The 22930-nt window shown below is 34.9% G+C and overlaps 1 protein-coding gene across 1 annotated transcript in view; it reads right to left on the reverse strand.

Moving 5' to 3' along the window:
* IGFN1 (immunoglobulin like and fibronectin type III domain containing 1) overlaps nt 1-14191 on the reverse strand; it is a 29527-nt gene extending 15336 nt beyond the window's left edge. Inside the window, exons 1-13 of the mRNA XM_026712993.2 lie at nt 14173-14191; nt 12946-13068; nt 12499-12638; nt 12219-12318; nt 11719-11760; nt 11107-11152; nt 10251-10428; nt 9804-9920; nt 8982-9153; nt 6311-6397; nt 2338-5499; nt 2085-2209; nt 421-562 (exon numbers count right to left, since the gene is read on the reverse strand). Coding sequence (XP_026568778.2) covers nt 421-562; nt 2085-2209; nt 2338-5499; nt 6311-6397; nt 8982-9153; nt 9804-9920; nt 10251-10428; nt 11107-11152; nt 11719-11760; nt 12219-12318; nt 12499-12638; nt 12946-13068; nt 14173-14191 — 4453 coding nt within the window. The remainder of the gene's footprint in view (nt 1-420; nt 563-2084; nt 2210-2337; nt 5500-6310; nt 6398-8981; nt 9154-9803; nt 9921-10250; nt 10429-11106; nt 11153-11718; nt 11761-12218; nt 12319-12498; nt 12639-12945; nt 13069-14172) is intronic.
* Nucleotides 14192-22930: the final 8739 nt, after the last annotated feature.

Below are 22930 nucleotides of genomic sequence, written 5' to 3' on the forward strand. Positions count from 1 at the left end.
CTTCAGTCTTATGAACTTACAAAACTCTTATTCTAATGCTAGAATGGCAATTGGTGGCCTATGACTATAGATATCCTTCAACCTAGTTTTATGCATTTTTCCAGCAAATATTGAAAACCCTCTACAAGTGATCAATTACAATTTATGAAAGAAGAATATATGGGGAACCTGATATGTGAGGACAGTCTCAGAGAAAGCAAAGATGGTATCAGAAAGCAGGAAAGAAAAACAGACAGTATTTGAAAAAGTATTGGAACAGATCTCCCCAAAAGTGCCTGTCTTTAGTTTCACCAATGTATCATGACATCTCACTCTGATTGCTTTTAAAGAAAAGGAGAAATTCATGTATTAAATGCATGATTAACCAGTGGCATTTAGCCATTGCTATTCAATCTGCTAAAATAACATGGCTAGGGTTACCTTCAACAAAAATAGATGCTTCTGTGCAGATGCCTTCAGCTTCAAATTTATATTTTCCAGCATGAGTGTCTTCTACTTTGTCAATTATCAGTTTATGGACTGGGCCATTTTTCTCAATGGAGACTGCTCCTAAATCTGTTATCTTGTGGGAAAGTTGAAAGAATACAGGAAAATACGTTTCTCAAAAAAAAACCAAAACCATGCAACATTGAACAAATAATTCAGTCTGGTCCAAAGCTAACTTTACTACAGATATGGAGAACCCTGGAGTTAGACGATTGCTTGTTCAGATTTCAAAGATGTGCCAATGAGATGGACATTTTTCAGAAATTGGTAGAATTCACTGATCTTTTTGTAAAAGTCATTAATATTTTTGAATAGATTTATTTTCTCATTTATGAATCATTGCACAACTGTGGTGATTCTTCTTGCTTCAGGTTATATTCCAGTCAAATACATATGCATTTTTGTTGTTGATAATTCAACTCCATAATTTATAAACTTATTACATAATTTCATCCCGATGGAATTAAGACACTGTCTCTTTTTACTATAATTTAAATTGGCAGTAAGGAGCTGTTCCTCTGGAATGTTAAATACCTATTTTAGATGTATTTTATTTATGGTTTCTGGTTTTATGTTTGGTTGCATTTTTTGTTTATTTATTTATTTTTGCATATCACCAAGCCTAGTAGAAGAAGAATGTAGTTATGACCTCAAGACTGGTTCACTGCAATGTGCGTTATATGGGACTGCCCTTGAAAATTATTTGGAAGCTTTAACGGGTGCAGAAAGGGGTGGTGCAAGCAGTTACTGGCACCAGTTACATGATGCATGTGATATCATTGGTTCTGAGTGCTTTTGGCGTGCTTCTGGGTGCAATTCAAAGTGCTGTTTGTAATTTTTAAAGTTCTTTGTGGCTTGGAACCTGTTATTACAAGACCATTTTTCCTCAATTGTTTCTATCCACCCTATCTGATTTGGCAGGAGGAGTATGTTCCTGGTACTGATGGCTAAAGAGTCTCAGCAGGTAGGCCAGAAGAAGAGAATTTTCAGTTATGGCATTGGGCTTTTGACACATCAATTGGAACATTAAGATATGAGATTAGATAGGCCCCATCTGCATTGGCCTTTCATAAAAGCTTGAACAAGCCTAAAGCCCTGAGGAATAGAAAAGAACCTGTTGTCCTGGCTATGTAGCTGATTGGTTGGATAATATCCAGCCTCTATGTCAGGGATGTCAAATTCAAGGCCCACGGCCCACATCCAGCCCATGGGGTGGTTTAATCTGACCCACAGGCCCATCCTGGAAACAGCTAATAACTGGCCTGCAGTGCCTCTGCCAGTGAAAATGAAATTGAGTTTGACATCCCTGCTCTATGTTATTTTTTTTTTATATATATATATATGTATATTTTCATATTTTATTTATTTTATTGTAAGCTATGTAGAGTCATGTAAAAGGGGGATAGGCAGATATATAAATTGAATTAATAAATGGATTAGTTTTATTTTCCTTTTTTTCAAATTATTACATATTACTATGATAGTACATTTGTTCATTGTTGCCAGTACTATCTTTTTAATTCCCAAATAAAATTTCATTAGATACAATGTGTGTGAAACAAGGAGTACTTCATCGATCACAAGTTAATAACTCATACCTTCACTCCATCTTTAAACCAAGTTCCCTTGACCTGATCATTGCTGAGACAGCAAGACAACTCAGTTGGTTTTCCTTTCTGAGCATGGACATCAAATAAACCTTGATGCAGATGGCAAAGTGGTTCTGAATAATCAAGAGACAGAAACACTCATTTTAAAAAGATGTTTTTTTAAAAAAAAATTACACATGTCTTATAAATTTATATTAAAACACACTTTAAAAAAAGAACTCATTCATGAATATATAAATACCTCTCAAGTCCTCTTCAAGCAGTTTTTCTCCTCTCCCTTTCCTTGAGAGATCAGCTGGTGTAGATCCACTGGTCTCTAAATCAGACAGCTGCCTTCTTCTGTCACCAGCATGAGATACAGCATCATAAAGGCCAGAAGCCTGGTCATAACCCAGGAACTCTTTGCCAAGTATGTCTGACTTTTTCTCATGTAGTGATCTATTAGCATCTCTAACTCCTATACTATCTGCATAGTGTACGACATCTTCATGGTAGTGATAATTGAAGTTTCTTTCATTATTAAATCCTACCTCACTGGCAATTATGCTAGTTAATCCACCATCCTTCCCATATTGCCCACTTACTCCCATGATACCACTAATACTTCTACTACCTGGCACTCCATTCTTGCCATAAGGCCCATCTAATTCTCCAGCTACACCATTTCCAATGAGGTAACCATTTTTTTCATAAAGTCCACTTACATTACTAGCACCATCAAGTTTATCTAAGACCTCTCTTTTTGATATATCATTTCTTTCACAGAATCCAGTGCCTTTTCCACCTGCCGTGCAAATAGATTCACTTGCACCATCAATATTCCCAGCTCCAAATTGATTAAATACACTGTCTTTGTCATAAATTCTACCAATAATGACATATCCAGTAGGGCCTGCTCTACATAAAATATTATGTCCACCTACTCTGCCAACATCTCTAAGTCCATAAATGTCTACTACATTTGGCATTTTGTCTTTGCCATAATTTCCATCTACATTACCAATGCCACCAGGTTTATTAGTGCCTGCACTTAATGGTATGCTCTCAATACCATCGTTGTCATATAGACTATGTACTATTGAGCCATGATATCCAATAGTGTATGTTCTATTTGGTATGCTATTCTTATCATAAGATTCATCCATGTCTTTAGAATCAATTTCTCTCCTGCCTGTGACACTTGGTATATCACCCTTGCCATTGAGTTTATTCCCAGCACAGGCTCCATCTGATGTATCACCCATTCTAAATCCGCCAGTACTTGTATCCTTTGGCATGCTGTTCTTGCTATAAAATACAGCAGTGCTTTCACTTCCAATGGGTCCATTAGCACCAATTCCACTTAGTATGCCATCTTTATCATAGAGCCTAGAAACTCCTCTAAGACTAACAAATCCATCTGACATTCCATTCTTATCATAAATTCTAGCTGTTTCTCCAATAACATTTGCTTTGCTAACTAATCTTTCACCATTACTAAGTTCATCATCAACAGTACCAATTATCATACTATTCTTGTCAAAGATTCCTCCACTAGCACCTACTTTCCCCAATATATCACCTTTCACATAGAGCCCGTCTATTTTTCTAATATCACCACCATCTGAATAAAATCCACATGGCATCACACTCTGGACAGACAGTCCGGTAGTATCTGCTTCATTTTGTATAATATCCTTTCTATAGAATCTACCAGTGTCCTTGCCATATAGCATATCATGCCCACTAGAACTATCAGCTCCACAACTGCTTGCTTTATTTGGTATGCCATTCTTGTCATTGAGTCCAGTGATATTCACTGTATTACCATATTCACTAGCTCCAATTTCATCTAGCAGGACATCTTTACTATACAGTGTATCTATTCCACCAATATTATCAGCTATATTAGTGTCTGTTTCACCTAGCATGCCATCCTTGCCACAGTGTCCACTCGTAGTCTCTGTTCTCCCTAGCTTGCCATAGTTTCCTAGTTTCCAATCATAAAGTCCACCGATGCCCCCACCATCAGCTCCATTTATTTCAACTTCTTTGCCATGGTGTTCATTGATGTTTCTAATAGTATAAGGTCCCCCAACAACGGCTCCATCAAGTGTAGAATGTTTACAATAAAGACTGCTTATGCTCGTGGCCCTATTTTGTCCAATAGCATCTGTGCCTCTTAATATGTCATTCTTATTATAGAATCCATCTATGTTATTAGCAAGATTGCAAGCACTCATTCCTTGTAGCACAACATCCATATTATAATATCCATCTATGTTCACAGTACCGTCAGGTCTAACAGCTCCTTTTAGTACATCCTTCTTGCCACTTATGCAAGCACCAGCATCAACTATCGTATTATCCTTGCTATGCAGCACTCTTAGACTTTCAGCATCATTATGTCTATCAGTGCCTGATTCAGGTGACATTCCTTTTGTCCCACAGTGTACTACTATCCCTCCAGCACTCGGAAATCTACGCACCACTTCAGATTCAGCTAGCACTACATCATTGACATAAATCTCATTCATTATCCTACCATCTCCAAATTTACCTGCCATATTGCCACAGATACTTTTCGTGCCATCAAGTCTAAGACCTTTGGCTTTCTCTAAATGATTATCTTTGTCATAAAATTTCCCTGCAACTCCTATATCACCTTCTATTACATCAGATTCAGCTGTTATGTAAACATCTCTATAAAGTCTACTTCTGTCTCCAACTTCTGAGAGCTTATTATCTTTGAAATAAAGTATATCTGCACCACTTAACCCACCATCTTTAGGACAGAGACTTCCATTTCTATCAAAAGTCACTCTTGATTGATCAGAATCACCCAATATAACTTCCTTGCCATTAAGTCCTTCTATCTTTCCTGCTATGTCAAATCCAACTCCAGAGCTACCATTGTATCCGACAATATATTGATTTCTATTGATCTCTGCAGTGCCTAATATGGAATCTTGGAATCCCAAGACTGATCCTCTATTAAATCTGTCTGAAAGATCTGTTCCATTAAGTGTGGAAACTTGTCCTTCTGAACGTTGCCATCCATTTGTACCTTCATGTCCAGTGTTGAAAGCTAACATTGCATTTTTCCCATATTGGGAGGTCTTGTCAGTCAAACTACCTATTCTTCTGATGTTTCCATCTAGCACTACATTCTGACCAAATCCTATCTTCCCATCACTTCTCAAAGATCCATCTTTTTCCAGGCTGTTATAAAGCTGCATATTGCTATCTTGGCCATTCCCATACTGGGCATCTTTGCCCATGTTGAAGTCTGCAAGGAGATCTTGATCTTTCTGCCTTTCTCCTTGGTGACGTTTCTTAGCATGCTCTTCATCTAATGGTTTGCTCCATTGTCCAGCTTTATCACTACTGTCCTCTTCAGATTGCTTTCTCTTTTCTTTAGAAGCTGTATTACAAATATACTGATGGTTAAATTGAAATGGCAAAGCCATTCATTTCTTGTAATTTAATGCAAAATAATGCAATTTAATGAATGAAACACCTTAATTAAATAAACATCACTCCTTCTAGTTTTGCATTGTGATACCAGGTGAGCCTTTTAGTGCCATATCATGATCAGTAGCATAAAAGAATTGTGGGTTTTTTTTAAAAAAAACAGCAAATGAAATTATAGCTAATTTATCATTTATAAACATCTCATTTATGAACAGTATTTATATGGTAGCAAAATAACTATTATTATAAACACGGATCTTCAAATTGCAAGGCATTATAACTTCTATGTTATATGAATGATTTGCATTAATTAATATTGATTTAACAATGATCACAGCTATCAGTTTTACAATAGAGTTTTCACATTTAGATAGTTTAGGGATATATATAATGATTCCAGTACTGCTGGAAACATTGCACTATATCAGGCAAATAATTTTTATGTTTTTAGAAACGTATTCTTTGAAATCCTTCAAAGAAAAAAAATTATTTAAGACCAGTACATTAATGGTGTTTGCAAAGCACACTGGACAACATTTCCAAAGCAAATGTTACAGTTTAGAATAACTGGAAGAAGTCATTAATGATTAAGGAATCTTAAAACTTATTCCAGTATTTCTGTCATTTAAATCTCTTTGCAACCCATAATTAGGCATTTCTCATTGAGATTTTGAATATAGCACTGTTAGATGTTTTTAGAAGGGAAAGGGGTACATCTGCAGGGTTATGTTGTAAGAAATCAAGATTAGATCATCACTCACATTTTATTTCAAGCCAAGTACTTGAAGAACAGCTTCCAGTGTCAATGGTGTAAGTCTCTTTGTCAGAGGATTGGATATTTTTAATGCCTAGATGGTAAATAAGGCCATCATTCAAGATTGAGATATCATAATTATAATTTGATTCTAAATGAATTAATAGGCTTCGTAGCAGGCACACTGAAAATAGCATTTTCTTTCTGGTGGCTACTTCATTCTCACTAGGTAGAGAGCAACAGTGTATAGGAATGTCTGAAATAATGAATTAATTGGAAATAGACATACAACAAATTCAAAATGTGGAGCAGAAGAAAACCTGTAGGTGGAAAAAACATGGCAAATATCTATTTCATTTACCAATAAATGAATTTTACCTATCTACTTTTCAAACTTAGCTTAGAATAATCAGATTTAATATTGAGTGATAAAATGTCTTCCTGACACTGTTGATAACAAAATATCAGGATACATTCATTATTCCAAAAGTATTTTACAATTCATTTTGCCTAATCAGGATTTCCAGCACACAAACTATTAAAATGTTTTATATTATTTTGTCTTGTTTTTATATTTAAAATTGGAGGCATATTTTTATATTAAACAAATTTTATATTAAGAATATAAATTACTCAAATTTCAATTTCACAATATATTAAAATGTATAAAAAGGCTTTAAGCTCACATTTTGAGAAAAATATCCACATCGATGCAAGAAGAAATTACCTGAAACCAGTTTTTTTCTGTCCTAATTTAAGCTCCCAATTTATGCAACAGCTTTCTGCAAATGTTGGATTCATTTATGAGATTGAGGGTTATTTCATTTTTTGAGGCATTTCAATGTTGATTGTGTACATAATGAATTATACATCTCGGCATCTATGCTTATTATATACTTTGAAAAGACATATTTATTCCATGTACATACGATTTACTAATCTGACATTTTTCATATTATTTAAAGAGCTAATATATAAGGATACTATAAAACCTTGGCTTGAATTCTTTAATTGTTCACTTTAATGCCAGTCATACTACAAAATTATGCTTGCTACAATCCTGGCATTAAAGACAATGGGATTTCTTTCCAGGTTACATGTACAAGATCACATATTTGTGCAAAATTGCTTTTCTAGTTGTTTCTATATTAAATTATCATTCATAAAATTATTCATTTGTTAAAATCACATTCATTTTCATTATTATTCTGTCAATTATTGTGCATCATCTTGTTTTCTGCTTTCAACAGAAAACAGAGCTGGAAGTTTAAATCTAGACCTCTATATTTTCTATCCACAAACCATGATGTGAAACGTGGCAAACTTTAGGGGGAGAAATGGGGAAAATCTGTCTTTAAGATCATGTTTGGAATAAAGATAAAGTTGGAAAAATGTAAGGTTTCTTCACAGTTGTGCTAAGCAAACTGCACTCTTAATATAATATAATATGTGAACCTGAAAGGCAGTTTGGTGTAGTGGTCACATAAGTCTAGGCCTGCCTTAAGGCACAAAGCTGGGTGATCTTGGGCCAGCTCTAAGGAAGGAAGCAATGATAAACAACTTCTGAAAACTTTACCAAGAAACTTGCAGGGGCTTCTCTAGACAGCCTCCAAATATTGGAAGTGATTGAATGGAAGCAATGAACCAGTCTCACAATTCGGCATTATTTTTTCCCTATATTTATGATAGTGAACATAAAAGAGGGGAAGAAGAAGGATTGGTGACTCTAAGGAACATGAATATGATTTTTAATATGAAAATACCACTGCTTTTTGATATGCTTTGAAGTTTTCCTCACTTCTTTGTTTTACATGATATTTACCACAGCTGTTCCAGAAATGTGGACACTCAAAAAGTGCTTTGGAAATATAAAGAGCAGCACAAGTAAGATTTGAAGAATCTTTGAATTTAAGTAATGCTATTCTGTATTTTTAATGAGCTCTCTGGAATCCAACTGTGGCTGATAGAAAAAGCTAAGCAGGTTTTTACCTGCTTAGGACTTGAATGGTTGACTGCCAGAAATCCATAAGGCTCTAGCTAGAATGGGAAGTTTATTGAAATTCTATATAAAAATTATAGGAAGCAAAAGTGGCAAATGCAAATCCCTTTCTTATTGCCAAAAAAAAATTGTTCTTGCAATCAGGAACAAAGCCTGACTTCTAAGTCTATTTGATTGTTTTATATGTTTATTAGAAGCTGATTTAAAAACAAAACAAGAAGAGAACAAAAAGGCTGTCCTATGTCATTCTCTGGCAGTTTTATCATTCTCTGGCAGTTTTGGTATACCTGATTCTCATGCTCTTTCTAGACCAGGGGTGTTAACGTCACTTGAGGTATCAAAACTCTTTTCCCCTTCGTTAAACTGGGTGTGGGCATGGCCAGCGTATGAAGCATCTGGCCCATGGGCCATGAATTTGATAGTCCTGTTCTACACTCCCTATGTCATAATTAAAATATGACATGCTCCTTCTTATTTCTCATCTATCGTAATTTGAGTCTGCGAAAATGAATGCTAAACATGAGCAACAAATGAATATGGCATTTCAAATTTATCTACATCTTTAGCATTTATTTCTTCACTAGTAACAAATGAAAGGAATAAATTTAGTTTGTCAGATATTTCATTTGTTATGAAACAAATGCACACCCATATGGAGTCTTTGGTTGAGAAGCCTTACTTTCTGCTTCCAGTTCAGTGGAGAAGATATCTACATCTTCTACTTTGACCTGATAAACGCCAGCATCGTCTGGCTGCAGATCATTGATCGTAAAATTATAGTTTTTGCCCTCTTGCTGTAGGCGGTGCTTTAAGTTGTCATCATTAACTCCAAAATTGACCTTCTGGCCATCCTAGAAGTAAGATGAGAGAACAAATAAACAGGCAAAGCTACAGCCTTGAAGAATAAATCTGAATTCACTTTAAGATTTGAATTATAGTTACTTTAAGGAAAACATAGTAGGCCCTAATTTGATATTAGCCATATCTGAATTGGTTAAATCTACCAGTAGAGTTTTCCTCCTAAAACAATAACTTGTTTAGGGATGAATAGTAGTCAACTTACATTGCTTATGACTGTTATTGAAAAGAAATTAATGCAAAAGAGTACAAAAGACTCAAGAATTGGATTGCTATCACACCCATCAGGACTATTATCTAACCATTTGGAAGGGCTTGCTGTTCTGCTGAATTGTATTCTTTTTATAACATCTAACCTGGATTTGTTTTACTTTCCTCTTCTCTCTTCTTTCCTCTGCTCATTTATCTCTTTCCCTATCACCTCCATTCATTTTTTAAACTGTTCTCCTAATATTTGTGTTTTCTATGTTACCACAAAGGAAGTCTATGTATAAAACCATACTGGCAATGTTATTCCTGAGATAAAATTGCTACTATCAAATGAAGTGTTAATCTGCTTGTTTCCATAGCTGTTTAGTTCCAGTTGAGTCATTCTCTCATAAACTTCATGTGTCGAGTTAGCCAAATCACTATCCTTCCTTACTTTGTAGAGACAAATTCTGCTGTCTGGGTTTTTCAGTTCCATCTCTAGATCAAATGAAGCATTTCTTTGCTCTTTATTGACTTTCAGATGCTTCAGATTTGCAATACTGTACACATACTGTAAAAACAAGAGAGAGGTAAATAATTTAAGATATTATAACATTTTATGTATAATATTCACACTAGCAAAATAGAACACATTCATTGTTGTCAAAGGAGCAAAACTTTTGCTCCACTTGAAGATGTTAAGACAATTATTTCTCAGTGGAACATACCATGAAATAAACTCAAGACTTGTGACAGTATCCTTTTTAATGATTAGTGGTTACTTTGTCCTTAAAATGCAATGAAAGTTTGCATTCTGATGATATTTTAATTAACATGTCAGTGACAACTTATTGAATATTTATCTAATCAAATCACAGGATACGAAGCAAGATAGTCTCACTTGAGCCTGCTTATCCTCTCTCGCCTTCTTCATTTCCTGAAGTTTTCTCAGCATCCCACGGAAATCAACAACTCCATACTTTATGCAAATCTTCTCATAATCTTTCTTCTCTGCATTTAGCAATATTTGTGCAATCTGTTCCATGTCCATTTTTTTCTTAGGAACAGCAGAAGGTGTTCTACAGGTTAATTTCCAAAAGAGAAACCCAAAATGTACATGAATTGCAAGAGACCTACAATTTGTCATGTAATTGTCAAAGAAGCATATGAGGAAAATGCTTGGAAGACTACTTTTTATCATTACCTCATTTTTATCATTACATTACATTAGGGAAATTTCGTATACTTTGCAAAAATGTATACTGTTCGGTTTATAATAGCAGACATATATAAGACATATTAATTACGATGTATTGTTAGAAGCAAAGCTAACTCAGTACTGAAAAACCTAACTTGGGGAGGTGATGGGTTTTCTATTGGTTGGTATTGTTAATAAAGAAAATGTTATCAAAAATATTTAACATCTATGCATACATAGTTTAAATAAATAATAAATTTAGGAGTTTTTGCAGGTATCTTTTGTGGGACAGAATCATTTGACATAAATGAAGTCAATATTTAAGAGAAAAAGTTAACTGTAAATAATAGTTGATTGATTGATTATATAAAAGGTATATTACTGAAGAATCCTTTACTGAAGACAGCTCTTTATTACTAGCAGAAGCAAAACAACAATAAAACAACAGTTTAATTTACTGGAATTGGAATTTCTGTGTGTCATTATTTTACTATTATTGTTAGCACATAACAAAAAGAAAATACAGATATTTAACATAAGTCGTTGTTGGAAAGCTCACCGTTTCTTTAATGTTTTTCTGAAGTCCTGAATCTCTTTCTTAAGATCTATAAAATATTTTAAACACTAGCATGAAAATTGAACTTACATCACAAGAAATGTGCAAGCTTTAAAAATGATTTAGAAGAAGTGCTTTGTATCTCCATGTGAACCTAAAACAGTATTTTTAAAACTTGGCAAATTTAAGTTATGTGAACTTCAACTCCCAGAATTTCCCAGCTAGCATATCCAACTTCTGGAAGTTGAAGTCCACACATCTTAAAGCTGCCAATTTTTGTTTAAAAAATACTGGTCTAAAATCAACAGCAGCTTCTTAAAGAGTTGTATTATTAATCTTTTAAAGCAGCAGTATTTTTTCATGAAAAATGCTCTCATGAAAATCTGCAAAAATTCAGATTCCTTTAATGAACAGCAGAGACATACTACTTGCATGAAGTAAAAAAGAACGTGCTTATTCAAAATCATATTTAAAGGGTACATAACAGCTCATAATTTAAAACTTACTAAAACTTTAAAATGATTCAAAATTGCCAAGCAGCCATTAAAGAACTGGGGTTTGGCCTTCTAGATTACCACTATTATGATTTTTTAAAATAACATTATGGCAACTCACCTGCCTGTTGTGTTACATGAAGCAATGTTTTCTTTTTGAAGTCTACAGATCCATTTTGATGAGAGATAAAAGAAAAGGAAGAGATAGTGAGACAGAAAGACAATTCTTGTTAATTAACAATACCCTGGTAGGACTACTCACAACATAATCAGGTCATGCAGAATTTATAGTAATTATAGTTAGCACTTATACAGTCTTCAGTGAGACAAATGTACATGACTTGTATTAAAACATCTAAACATTGATGGGAAACAGCTTTTTTAGACAACTTACAAGGAACTTAAATTGTGACTTTAATTTATGAATAGGCAACATGTGATGCTAGGCAATGTAAAAAAAGGAGCAGGCTTTGGTCTTAAGATCATGATATCATCTTTGGTGTTTTTTTTTTGACACAAATACACATGCATACTGTTGCTGCCCCTGATTTCAGCCCAAAAATTGCACATCACAGATAGATTGCTCAGACAGATTGTCACATGCTAACACGATTTAATTACCCTCTATAATTTTGAGACCAGCAGTACAGGACGCTTCCCCATATTCATTCACAGCAATACAACGGTACAAATCAGCATCATCTGAGGTAATTTTGTTTATCTTCAAAGGGAAAATAAAATGAATAAAATTACAGTTTCTTAGACTGGTATAATATATTTCTCACTCTTCTGTTTCCTGAGTAAAAAGGTAGAACGGCTAACCTTGGGAAATTTATATCTGTCTGTCTGTCTGTCTGTCCGTCTGTCCATCAATCCTTTAAAATTAAATGCTAAACCTTACCTGCAAGATAAATTCATTTGTGGCAGGATTAAAAGATATTTGGTATTTCTGACAATCATCCATTTCCCTATTACTGCACTTCCACAAAACCTTTGGTTTTGGTTCACCTTTGACCACAGCTCTGAAAATGGCATTTTTACCTGACAAAGAAGAAAGAAAAAAATACAAGCTGCTTTCATTGGGAAGTAGAAAGTTCTAAAAGCCCACTGTGTATATTAAAAATAAATTCTGCTTTTAGAGAGCAGAATGGGGGAAAGCACAGCAAAAGCCAACAGCGAACTTGTTTTGTTTCTAGCAAAAGATCCCATGCTTCAAATCAGGCATCAGGGAATAACCTGATTAACATTTACCAGGAGTTTTTCCACTGATTAAAATAAATTGGTTAAAAGAATTGCTATTCAGTTAGAAATTTAAGAATGGAGGTAGCAAATCCTTAAGAAATCTCACCTTCCTGTAATGTTACAGTGATTGGTTTCCGCTCAAAGTCAGGCAGGCTGTACCCTTTAGGAATATCTTCTACAAATTGTGTAATAGCCACCCCTGGGAGGGCAGATTTATTCAAAGACTTAACTGAAAAGTAATAAAAAGACAAAGTCAAAAATGAAAAGTTAATTGCAAATCAAATAGCTAGATATCTACTTCTACAAGATTGAAAAATGACTTGGCATTAAGGAAATAACATAGATAAATTATGATATACTGTATTGTATTTTTAAACATTTCTATACAAACTAATTAGACCATTCAAATGCAATATGGATATGCCTTTAGATTTATTTATTTATAAATAAATAAATATTTATAATTAATTAATATTAATTAATTATTAATATTATTTATTTGCATTTATATTTATTTACATCCCATCTTTTTTTTTTTACAAATAACTCAAGGCAGCAAACATAGCCAGCACATTACTTCCTCCTATTTTCCCAATAACAACAACTCTGTGAGGTGGCTTAGGCTAAAAAAGTGATTGGCCTAAAGTCACCCACCTGTCTTTCATGGTTAAGGCAAGACTGAAACTCATGACATCCTGGCTTCTAGCCTGGTGTCTTAACCAGCAGACCAACTGGCTCCCCCAATATGTATTGTTACAGTGATTGATATAGAATCCCAGATTGTAATTGAAAATATGAAATTTTCCAAAATTATCATCTTCAATTCTCTACTGACATTCCCTCTTTTATTCTATCCACCATTAGAACTCAACATTTTCTGACTCTAAGCCCACACAAAGCTTTTCTTTGAGCTTAATCAGTTATTTATCTCTACACAGATACTGTAGCACTCTCAATTATCAGAATTCCAGAATTATGACATTATATTGGGAATATTTATAAAAGCCAATTTTACTTCTGAACTACCAAAAGTGTGTCAAAAGTGAGACTTGCAGAAATAAATTAGACCCATTTTTATCATATTTTATAAAATTTAAATGATTTATGAGTACATATTTAACTTCAAGAGTTCAGGGGACTTATTTGTTAGAAATGTTCTGTTCGGTAGATCATATATTTTGAAGCATGTGAATTCCAACCATTTACTTCAACTTGAATAAGATTGGATTAAAACATTAACTGGAGCATAAGCTCCAAGCCATTGAAATAATGTTGAATGAATAAATCCTTTCTTGGAAGAACTAATTGTCTAAGCTTCTAGTAAAGATCTTACCTCCTCTCCAATTTGCCATTGTTTTCTGTTGACAACTGGAATTCAGCAGTTTTCACTGCAAATCAATGCCTCGTTATTATTAGTGGAAATATCTATCAATATTTAGAAGAAACTGTTTTAAGAGAGGGAGGGAGGGAAGGAAGGAAGGAGGGGAGAGGGAGAGAGAATCATAGTGAATAAGCCAAAAATGCTTGTAACACCCTATCCATAATTGGACATTTTCAGAGTTACGTACTTAAGCTTTTAGAATTCTTAGCAGTGCTGTGCTGGTTGAAAATTTTAATTATCAAAGTTCACACATCTGGAAATTGGTCAGCTTACAAAATTCAATAAAGGTACAGTCATGAATGTACTAGAAATAAATTCCACTCATACAAATAGTGTCACTTAATTGTGAGAGCAACTGCTTTTGGATGTTCAATTCTTTTCATGTATTGTTTTTAATCCAGTCTGGACTAATGACTCATATTCTTTCTGGGTGGGGTGGGCATAATGTTATTGACATTATAGTTCCCTGTGCACTGATATGGGAAGTTGGATTTGCAGAAATGCTGCTCATAAATGGAGAAAGTTTTCATGCTATCTCATGGATTTCATCTTTAGCATATTTTAATAAGCCAGAAAACTTAGTTTTTAATATCTGTGATTTTGGATAGATTTGTACTCAAATGAGAAAAGAATTGGGAATATCTAGCAAATAAAGACACTAGGTGGTGCTAGAGACAATTCAAACTCAGTAACCATATTTGTAGGCTTAGAAACATTAGCATCTTAGAGACAAAAATGTATTAAAGTTCTGTGCAGTATAGACAGTTAACCCTGGTTGATGAATACAAATATACTGGTGAAAAGGGAAGCAATGGGGAAAAAACTGTGAAACCTATACAAATTTTAAATATAAATCACATAATACTAGGTATTATTTGTAAAGCAATATTGATGGTGATAAAATCATTTTGCTATTCTTAAGCTAATTCATGTGTGTGTGTGTGTGTGTGTGTGTGTGTATGGCATTCAGCTTTGTTCGGGTATTTTCCCACGTCATTGTAGTTGTGCTTTTAAAGTTGTAGCAACGTTTCGGCAGAATCTCATCTGCCATCATCAGGCTTCTGTATATAGAACAGAAGCCTGATGATGGCAGATGAGATTCTGCCAAACATTGCTACAACTTTAAAAGCACAACTACAATGACGTGGAAAATACCCTAACAAACAATGCCATACTGAATCCACGAAAACTTAAGATATATATATATATATATATATATATATATATATATATATATATATATATATGAATTTTTCTTAGCTGTTGTATACTGGGACCAATATGCTTACTGAAGTATCCAGCTTGGATCTAAGCTCCATTTTTTTGTCAGTTAGAGCCAATAAACCATTATTATTTCTTTCTGGTTCATCACTTTCCACCAATTATAATTGCAAGCTTAAAGGCCATTAATTGAGTTTGGAAATACATATGGATTCTTTGCTGTTGGCTTTTGTTTTTACTATGTGAAATAAGTTGTACCATCCACAAACTCAACCTCCTCGCTGTCACCCATTCATGAACAAAGAAGATACAGACCTTTTGGAAAAGAACAGTTCTTACATCCCTTTGGAGATGAGTCTTGTTTGTTAAATCCTTGTCTCTGCCTTTTTTTTCTTTAGCCAGTTATTAAAGGAACCTGTTTTACTTTTCTTATGCTTTTTAGGATCCTTTGGTGAAAGATTGAAGCTTTTGAAAGCAGTTATGTATTAGATCATCCATCCATGTGCTGAAATTCTGAAATTATTTGTATTTTTTGTTTAACTGTCGTCAAATGAACATCCTGAAATGCCAAATGTACTTTTTGACCTAGATCTAGCTTTTATTTCCACTGGGCTCAGTCTATTTCTGCTGTGATCCTACCTGCTTAAAGCAGTTGTGAATTTCTTTCATATGACCAAGCACATTTTGCCAGGGTTAATAAAAATGGATCAGGGAAAGCAACTGCCACACCGTCATTTCAGGATTAACTTTGCAGTGCGCTTTGGAAGAGGTTGGATGTTCTACATTCTCTACTTTTTCCTAACACCAACTCAGAGACTTTGAGAATCACGACATGATCAGGATATCAAGGATATGGCTAGATTAATCTAGCAGTGTAGAGCTAAAATAGTATGTGGTTTATGATCCAAGCTAATACTATGTGTCATTTCATAGTGCTTTCAAGTGGTTTGATCAGCCAACTTTTACTATTGATCATGATCTATGCTTATAGCATATTCTTGTAAAGGACAGCCAATTAATATTTTAGCATAACTTCGCGGGATGGATGGCATAACTGGATGTTTAACAGTTTCAGGGTCTCCAAAGCCTCTGCAAATTTTAAATATACATTTGTACTGTGGTGATTAGCATACAATAAACACCATGGCAGCTGAATGGATTCTAATATGGAGAATTTAGAAATGTCTATAGACAGGTGGACAATCTCCTGAAGCTTATGTAATGTTGATGGAATATTGAGATTAAAGCTGAGTCTTACAACCATTCTATATCTCTTCTCTCCTGGAATAACAATTATTGTTCATTGCAGGCTGTAACTCTTTGTCCTGTCAATGTCTATCAAGTATACCAAGGATTATCCATCAAGTATTTGTATTTTGGTCACCATGACACAAAATAGATGTTGAGACTCTAGAAAGGCATGATTATGGGGCTGGAAGCTAGAATGTATGATGAACAATTGCAGGAACTGGTTATGTCTAATCTAAACAGATTTCCAATATTTGAGGGGCTGCCACAGAGAGAAATTGTGGGTGCAATATTTTTAAGAAGAGGTTTTAAGATGAAATTGGACAGACATTTGGAATGGTGTAGGGTCTCCTGTTCGTTTGGAAGAGACCTAGAAGATCCAAGGTCTCTTCCAACTCTGTTAAGTGAGCAGAAGTAGTTGCACTGTTAATGGGTTGCCTAGGCCATTCCAACACAAATATTCTAGCATACAACTAGGCAGCTTGAGAAGACATGCTAAAATTTAACAAATTCAACATTCTGTATGTGTTTTTGGCTTAAGCGTGATCACTTCCTTGGCAGCTCCAAATCACTTTAAGGTAAATTTTACTTCATTCTTATGAAACTCTTTGTAGGATTTGAGAACTGTTTCCAGAATAATTTCAAATGTTATATTTTGATACACCATCAAAATTGAGTCATTCATGTGAAAATATAAGGATTAAATGTGCCAGAGAAATGCATACTTCTTTTGAAAAAAAATTAATACAGCAGCCATTTATTACATATTCATTATCTCAGTATTCATTTGTCTTTCAAAGGTCCGATAAGATGTCATAGACTTGAAATTCAGAAGGATCTTGACAGATCTGAGCATTGGGCCCTAGCTAACAAGATGCAGTGGTGAGAAAAATAAGATACTGCAACTAGGCAGGAAAAACCAAATGAACAAATGTAGAAAAGGTTGTATCCGACTCAACTATAGTAACTACAAGTGGGATCTAAGTCAGTGGTGGGATTCAATTATTTTTACTACCGGTTCTGTGGGCGTGGGTTGGTGGGCGTGGCAGGGGAAAGATACTGTAAAATCTCCAGTCAGAGGTGGTATTTGCTGGTTCTCCAAACTACTCAAAACTTCTGCTACCAGTTCTCCAGAACTGGTCAGACCCTGCTGAATACCACCTCTCATCTCAGTGTCCTAGAGGACTACTGCTTAAGCATGAGCCAGCAGTGTGCTGCATCTGCAAATTTATAAGTATAAACATGGTTATGAATACATGAAATGGATACGAATAAGAAAAATAAAAGAAACAATAGGACAGGGACAGTAGGCATGTTGGTGCGCTTATGCACACCCCCTACAGACCTCTTAGGAACGGGGTGAGGTCAATAGTAGACAGTCTAAGGTTAAAGTTTTTGGGGTTTGGGGAAGAAACCACAGAGTCGGGTAGAGTATTCCAGACATTGACCAATCTGTTGCTGAAGTCGTATATCCTGCAATCAAGTTTGGTGTGGTTAACCTTGAGTTTGTATCTATTGTGTGCTCTTGTACAGTTATGGTTGAAGCTGAAGTATTCATTGATAGGTAGGACATTGCAATGTATAATTTTATATACTATACTTAGATCAGACCGAAGGCGGCATAGTTCTAGGTTGTTTAGGTCTAGAATTTCAAGTCTGGTGGCATAAGGTATTCTGCAACGAGTAGAGAAATGAAAGTATTAGACAACCATTTGTCTGGAATGTTATAAGTTCTCTTGCCATGGGCAGGGGGTTGGACTAGAAGACCTCTGTGGTCTCTTCCAGTCCTAGATACTATGTGATTAAACAGAGTTATTTAGTCAAACCATGGCTGTTACTTGATTAAATAATAGTGTGTGTGTGTGTGTGTGTGTGTGTGTGTGTGTGTGCACATCTGTCATTTGTAGCAGTAATTGGTATACACTTTACCAATTCAGATATTATACATATGAATAAATCTTGTTCAGATATCCAGGGACAGGAATTAATTATGAATACAGTTTTGCTAATGTGAGTTTGTCCCAATGCTAGCTTCATAATGAAGAATGAGATTATCTTTGGAATATGTAGATCTGAATTTCATTCTATGTCCACAGGCTGAAATGCTAAATAATGGTGTATTCTGGATGCATCCAGCAAAACGTGTGTTATGTGTGTTAACTAAAACCTTTACATGTAGCTTTTAAATAACTCTGAAAATGATCTTGACATTGATTATGAAGTATTCAGCACACTTTGAAAAACAGATGGCCATCTTGCAACTTATAGACCAGAGGCAAGAGATATTTATTTAAAGAGTTCTAAAAGTTTAGCATGCCTTTTCTGCTGTAAGTCCTTTCTCCCAGCAACCAATGTTGACATTCCAATATCCCTATGTAGCTTAAGTAGTTTCTGTATTTGTCTGCCTGTTGGTCAACAAGCAGCAGGGATTAAAATCTAACTTTACAAATATAGAAAGCAATATAGGCAGCTTCCAGCTTTTAAATTAGCTTCTTCCTTTTCCTCAGTTAAATTTGATTTAAAGGGACTGGTCAGCATTGTTTGTTAACCTAATGCATAATTTAAAAAAATAAAAGCATGCTTTTAAACCTGACTTTTAAACTTCTGCCTTAAACACCTTGTTCTTTAGACTTCCAGTTGTTTGTCCCTGAGGTTGCTTTGATGCCTCTGAAAGGCCCTTGCAAGAACAAGTAAAAATATTCAGTAAAAATGTTTGAAAGTAATTTGAAAATTAACCTAAGCTGATTTTCACTTAATTGTCAGCTAAATTGTTCCACATAGCCTTATATGGTTAACATTCCTGATCATGATTGACATTGCATATTCCAAATGTTTTGTGTGTAATATATCTGGCATATATATTAACATACAAGCAAACTTAAAATATATAAATATGGATAAAATCATTGTTTTCCCCATTTGGGTAGAAAGGGTGGTCTTGCCAATTCTGTGCTCTTTTAGACTTCATATCAAATATAAGCATCCTTGCATTCACTAGAATTATGAGCAAATGACTTAACATACTGTAAAATGCAATCACTGTGATTCTTAAACTGAACATTAACAAAAAAGCTCTCATGTCCCTCTTTAGATAAATCATCCTTCATATTAGAGTAACCTACACTTAAAAACCAAGTGTAGATTTATCTAATAGCCAATTACAATTATCTTTACATTTTGAATGTACCTATCATTGGTGTGTTGTGTCATGGAATCCACCCAAATATTATTTCCAATTCATTTTCAATCACTCCACTGACCAGTTGTACAACTCAAATTACAAAAAGCCAATCTTTGAGAAGGGCAACAAAATATGAGAAGAATCCAGAGCAGGGATTCTATGTGCTGCTGTTTTAGTGCTTTGTACTCCCACTTCCCCAAGCAATTTTTAAATTTGCAAAGGAGGGATAAAGGGTCATCAGTATGGATTCATAGAGTTCAAATTATACTAATATTAACCAGAAAGTAATTCTTGTCCTATCCTTTTCAATTTATATACCCTGTGAAGATTCAGTTTTAAGTTGAGTTTTGAAATCCACGCATTATTTACTATTGAAAAGTAACATAATTGATTCAATTAATACAGTTAAATCATCAGTTAAATAATTTCCCTGCCATGCAAGAGCAATCTGTAAGAAATCAGGAGCTTCGCAGATTTGTGACTCACCTTGTTACTCTTCCCTTTGCCTTACAAGCATCTCCCTCTTTGCTGCTACTCAGTAGCTTCTGTGTTGCGCCCAAGGCTGTGCAAATGAAGATCTAAGAACTGAATCAGTGGAAGTCTTTTGGCTCCCTCCTAATCTCTCTCTCTCTCTCTCTCTCTCTTGCCCTCTCTCTTTCATAGGTCAAAACTTGTCAGAGTCGTTGCCCCTGATTTTTGCTGGAAACAGCTTCTGTCCTCTGGGCATTATTATTTCAAGCCATGTCAGAAAATGCTGAACAAATTCAAACTGACCTTAATTTTTGACATTTCTTAAATTCAGCTGGTGGGTTAATTTTCTGCCAATCTGATTTTTTTTTTTTCTTGCAAAAAAGAGCTTTTCCCACCCAGAGCTTTCCTTTTGGAAAAGTTTTAAAATATTTCCTTGTAAAGCACACTGCTGCTTCCACAGAAAGGAGACTTTTCAAATCTCAGGAGCATATCGTAACCAAATTAAATTTCCAAAGACTTGTAAATTATGAACAGAATAATTAATATTACTGTTTATTACATATTTTTTTTAATCTTTCAATAACTGAGATTTTAAAGGGTTTATTTTATGAATGAGAGACTGTAAAGGAAATTTACCGAAAGCAAGTTTTAAAAGTTTGCATATTCTCTTTTGACTTGCAGATGAAATTTGACTGCTCAAAGAAGAACATTGGTCACCACTAGATGCTCCATTGGCTTCTGGGTCTTTTTCTGCATTTCAGTAGATGCACACAAACATAGGAGCCAGGGCAGCAGCATTCATTTGTAAATATAAAGGTAGTTCTCGATTTACAACCACTTGTTTAGTGAACATTTGATGTTACAATGGCATTATAAGAAGTAACTTACAACCATTCCTGCAGCCCTACAGTCATGTGATCAAAATCCAGGCACTTGGAAAGTGGCATATTTTTACAATTGTTACAGCATTCCAAGATCATGTCATGGCCATTTGCAACTGTCCCAGCTGGCTTCCAACAAGCACTGCAGTAATTCACTTAGCAACCGTGACAAAAAAAAAAAAAAGATGAAAAATCAGATGCAACTCAATTAACCTTAGCAATGGAACTTCTGGTCCCTATTGTAGCTGAATGTTATGATGGAATATACCTACCTCATTCCTTTTTTACCTTCTGAAGAATTGGAGGGTGCCTGTCTGAGATACTTTTATAAACTTCTGTCTTCATATGGTTTTAGGCCATGTTTATCTGTTCATTGCCTTGGTAACAGATCTTCCCACTCAGTTAAGATCACTGTCTACATAGCATTCACTGTCTACATAGCCTGCAATATAATACATTGATCTACATTGACAATAAAGTGTATTGATTTCAAGGCACAGTTTGAACATGCAACATGAGCTGCACTGAGTACTGTCCTAAAAATCTGCTGTTGACGTTCACCAGGATCTGTATTCCTACTTTTAATCATACAGTACACAAATGAATATTAATACTCACAGTTTAGTAACATGACAAAAACTTCCAGGTGTTTTCCTATGACTTATTAGAATTATAAGTTAGAATTATAATTTAGAATTATGTCAGAAATTTCCATATTTGTTTGAGAAGGTGACAGCATGTGACCACGCTTGACTTATTTCCTCAGCAAGCCAGGTTGAATGTTTGAATAAGAGATCCTAATGGGACTCAAGAGATTTAGAATGTCCTGAGGTATTGGTGAAAAGCTTCCCAGAAAGAGATAATGGAAAATAGCTTTCCTTGAATGCATATATAAAATCAAGGTTAATTTGGAAGATATCCTCTAGTTGAGCTTTATTTCTGACAACTGCATCTATGTAAGCCAGGAGTGTCAAACTCAAGGCCCGCTGGCCAGATTGAGCCCGCGGGGTGCTTAGATCTGCCCTGCCCTGCAAACAGCGAACCGGCCCATGGTGCCTCTGCCAGCAAAAAACGGAGTTTGGTGGGGGCTGCATGAGGCCCACCCAAGCTCCATTTTTACTGGTGGAAGGCTGCAGGAGGCTGTCACGGCTGAAAACAGAGCCTGGGTGGACTGACATCAGATGGCCATGCCCCCCTGGCCACACATATACACATACTAGCCCCCCAAGGTCAAACATAACCCTGATGCAGCCCTCAATGAAATTGAGTTTCAACCCGATGTAGGTAGCGTTACTGATAGTTATAGAATCTTGTTAAGCATAAACATTTCAATGAATAGTCTGGATAATTTTGCCTTGCCCTGTTCATTTTTCATTCTTAAGGAGTTTAGTTTGTATTTCTGTGATAAATTCTTTATTTCTATGATAAATTCAACTTTACTTAATAAGCAAAAATATACTTGCAATTATACTATTATAAATATAAATAATGTATTCTATATTTTGATAGGCTGTCCAAATCAAAAATGTGCTGAAATTGTAGAAACGCAGTATTGGCAATCTTTCCCCCAGATGGAAACCAGTAAAGGAGCAGCATAAAAATATTGATACTTGGCTTCAAATGAAACATTGTGTGTGAATTCAAGAACAATTTCAAAAATTTAAATAGCACATTCCTACACATTTACTGATTCCCTCTTGTGGGTATA

The sequence above is a fragment of the Pseudonaja textilis genome, chromosome 3 (genome assembly GCF_049901715.1).
Source record: "Pseudonaja textilis isolate UNSWEBS1 chromosome 3, rPseTex1.2, whole genome shotgun sequence".
In the NCBI taxonomy this organism is placed as follows: Eukaryota; Metazoa; Chordata; class Lepidosauria; order Squamata; family Elapidae; genus Pseudonaja; species Pseudonaja textilis.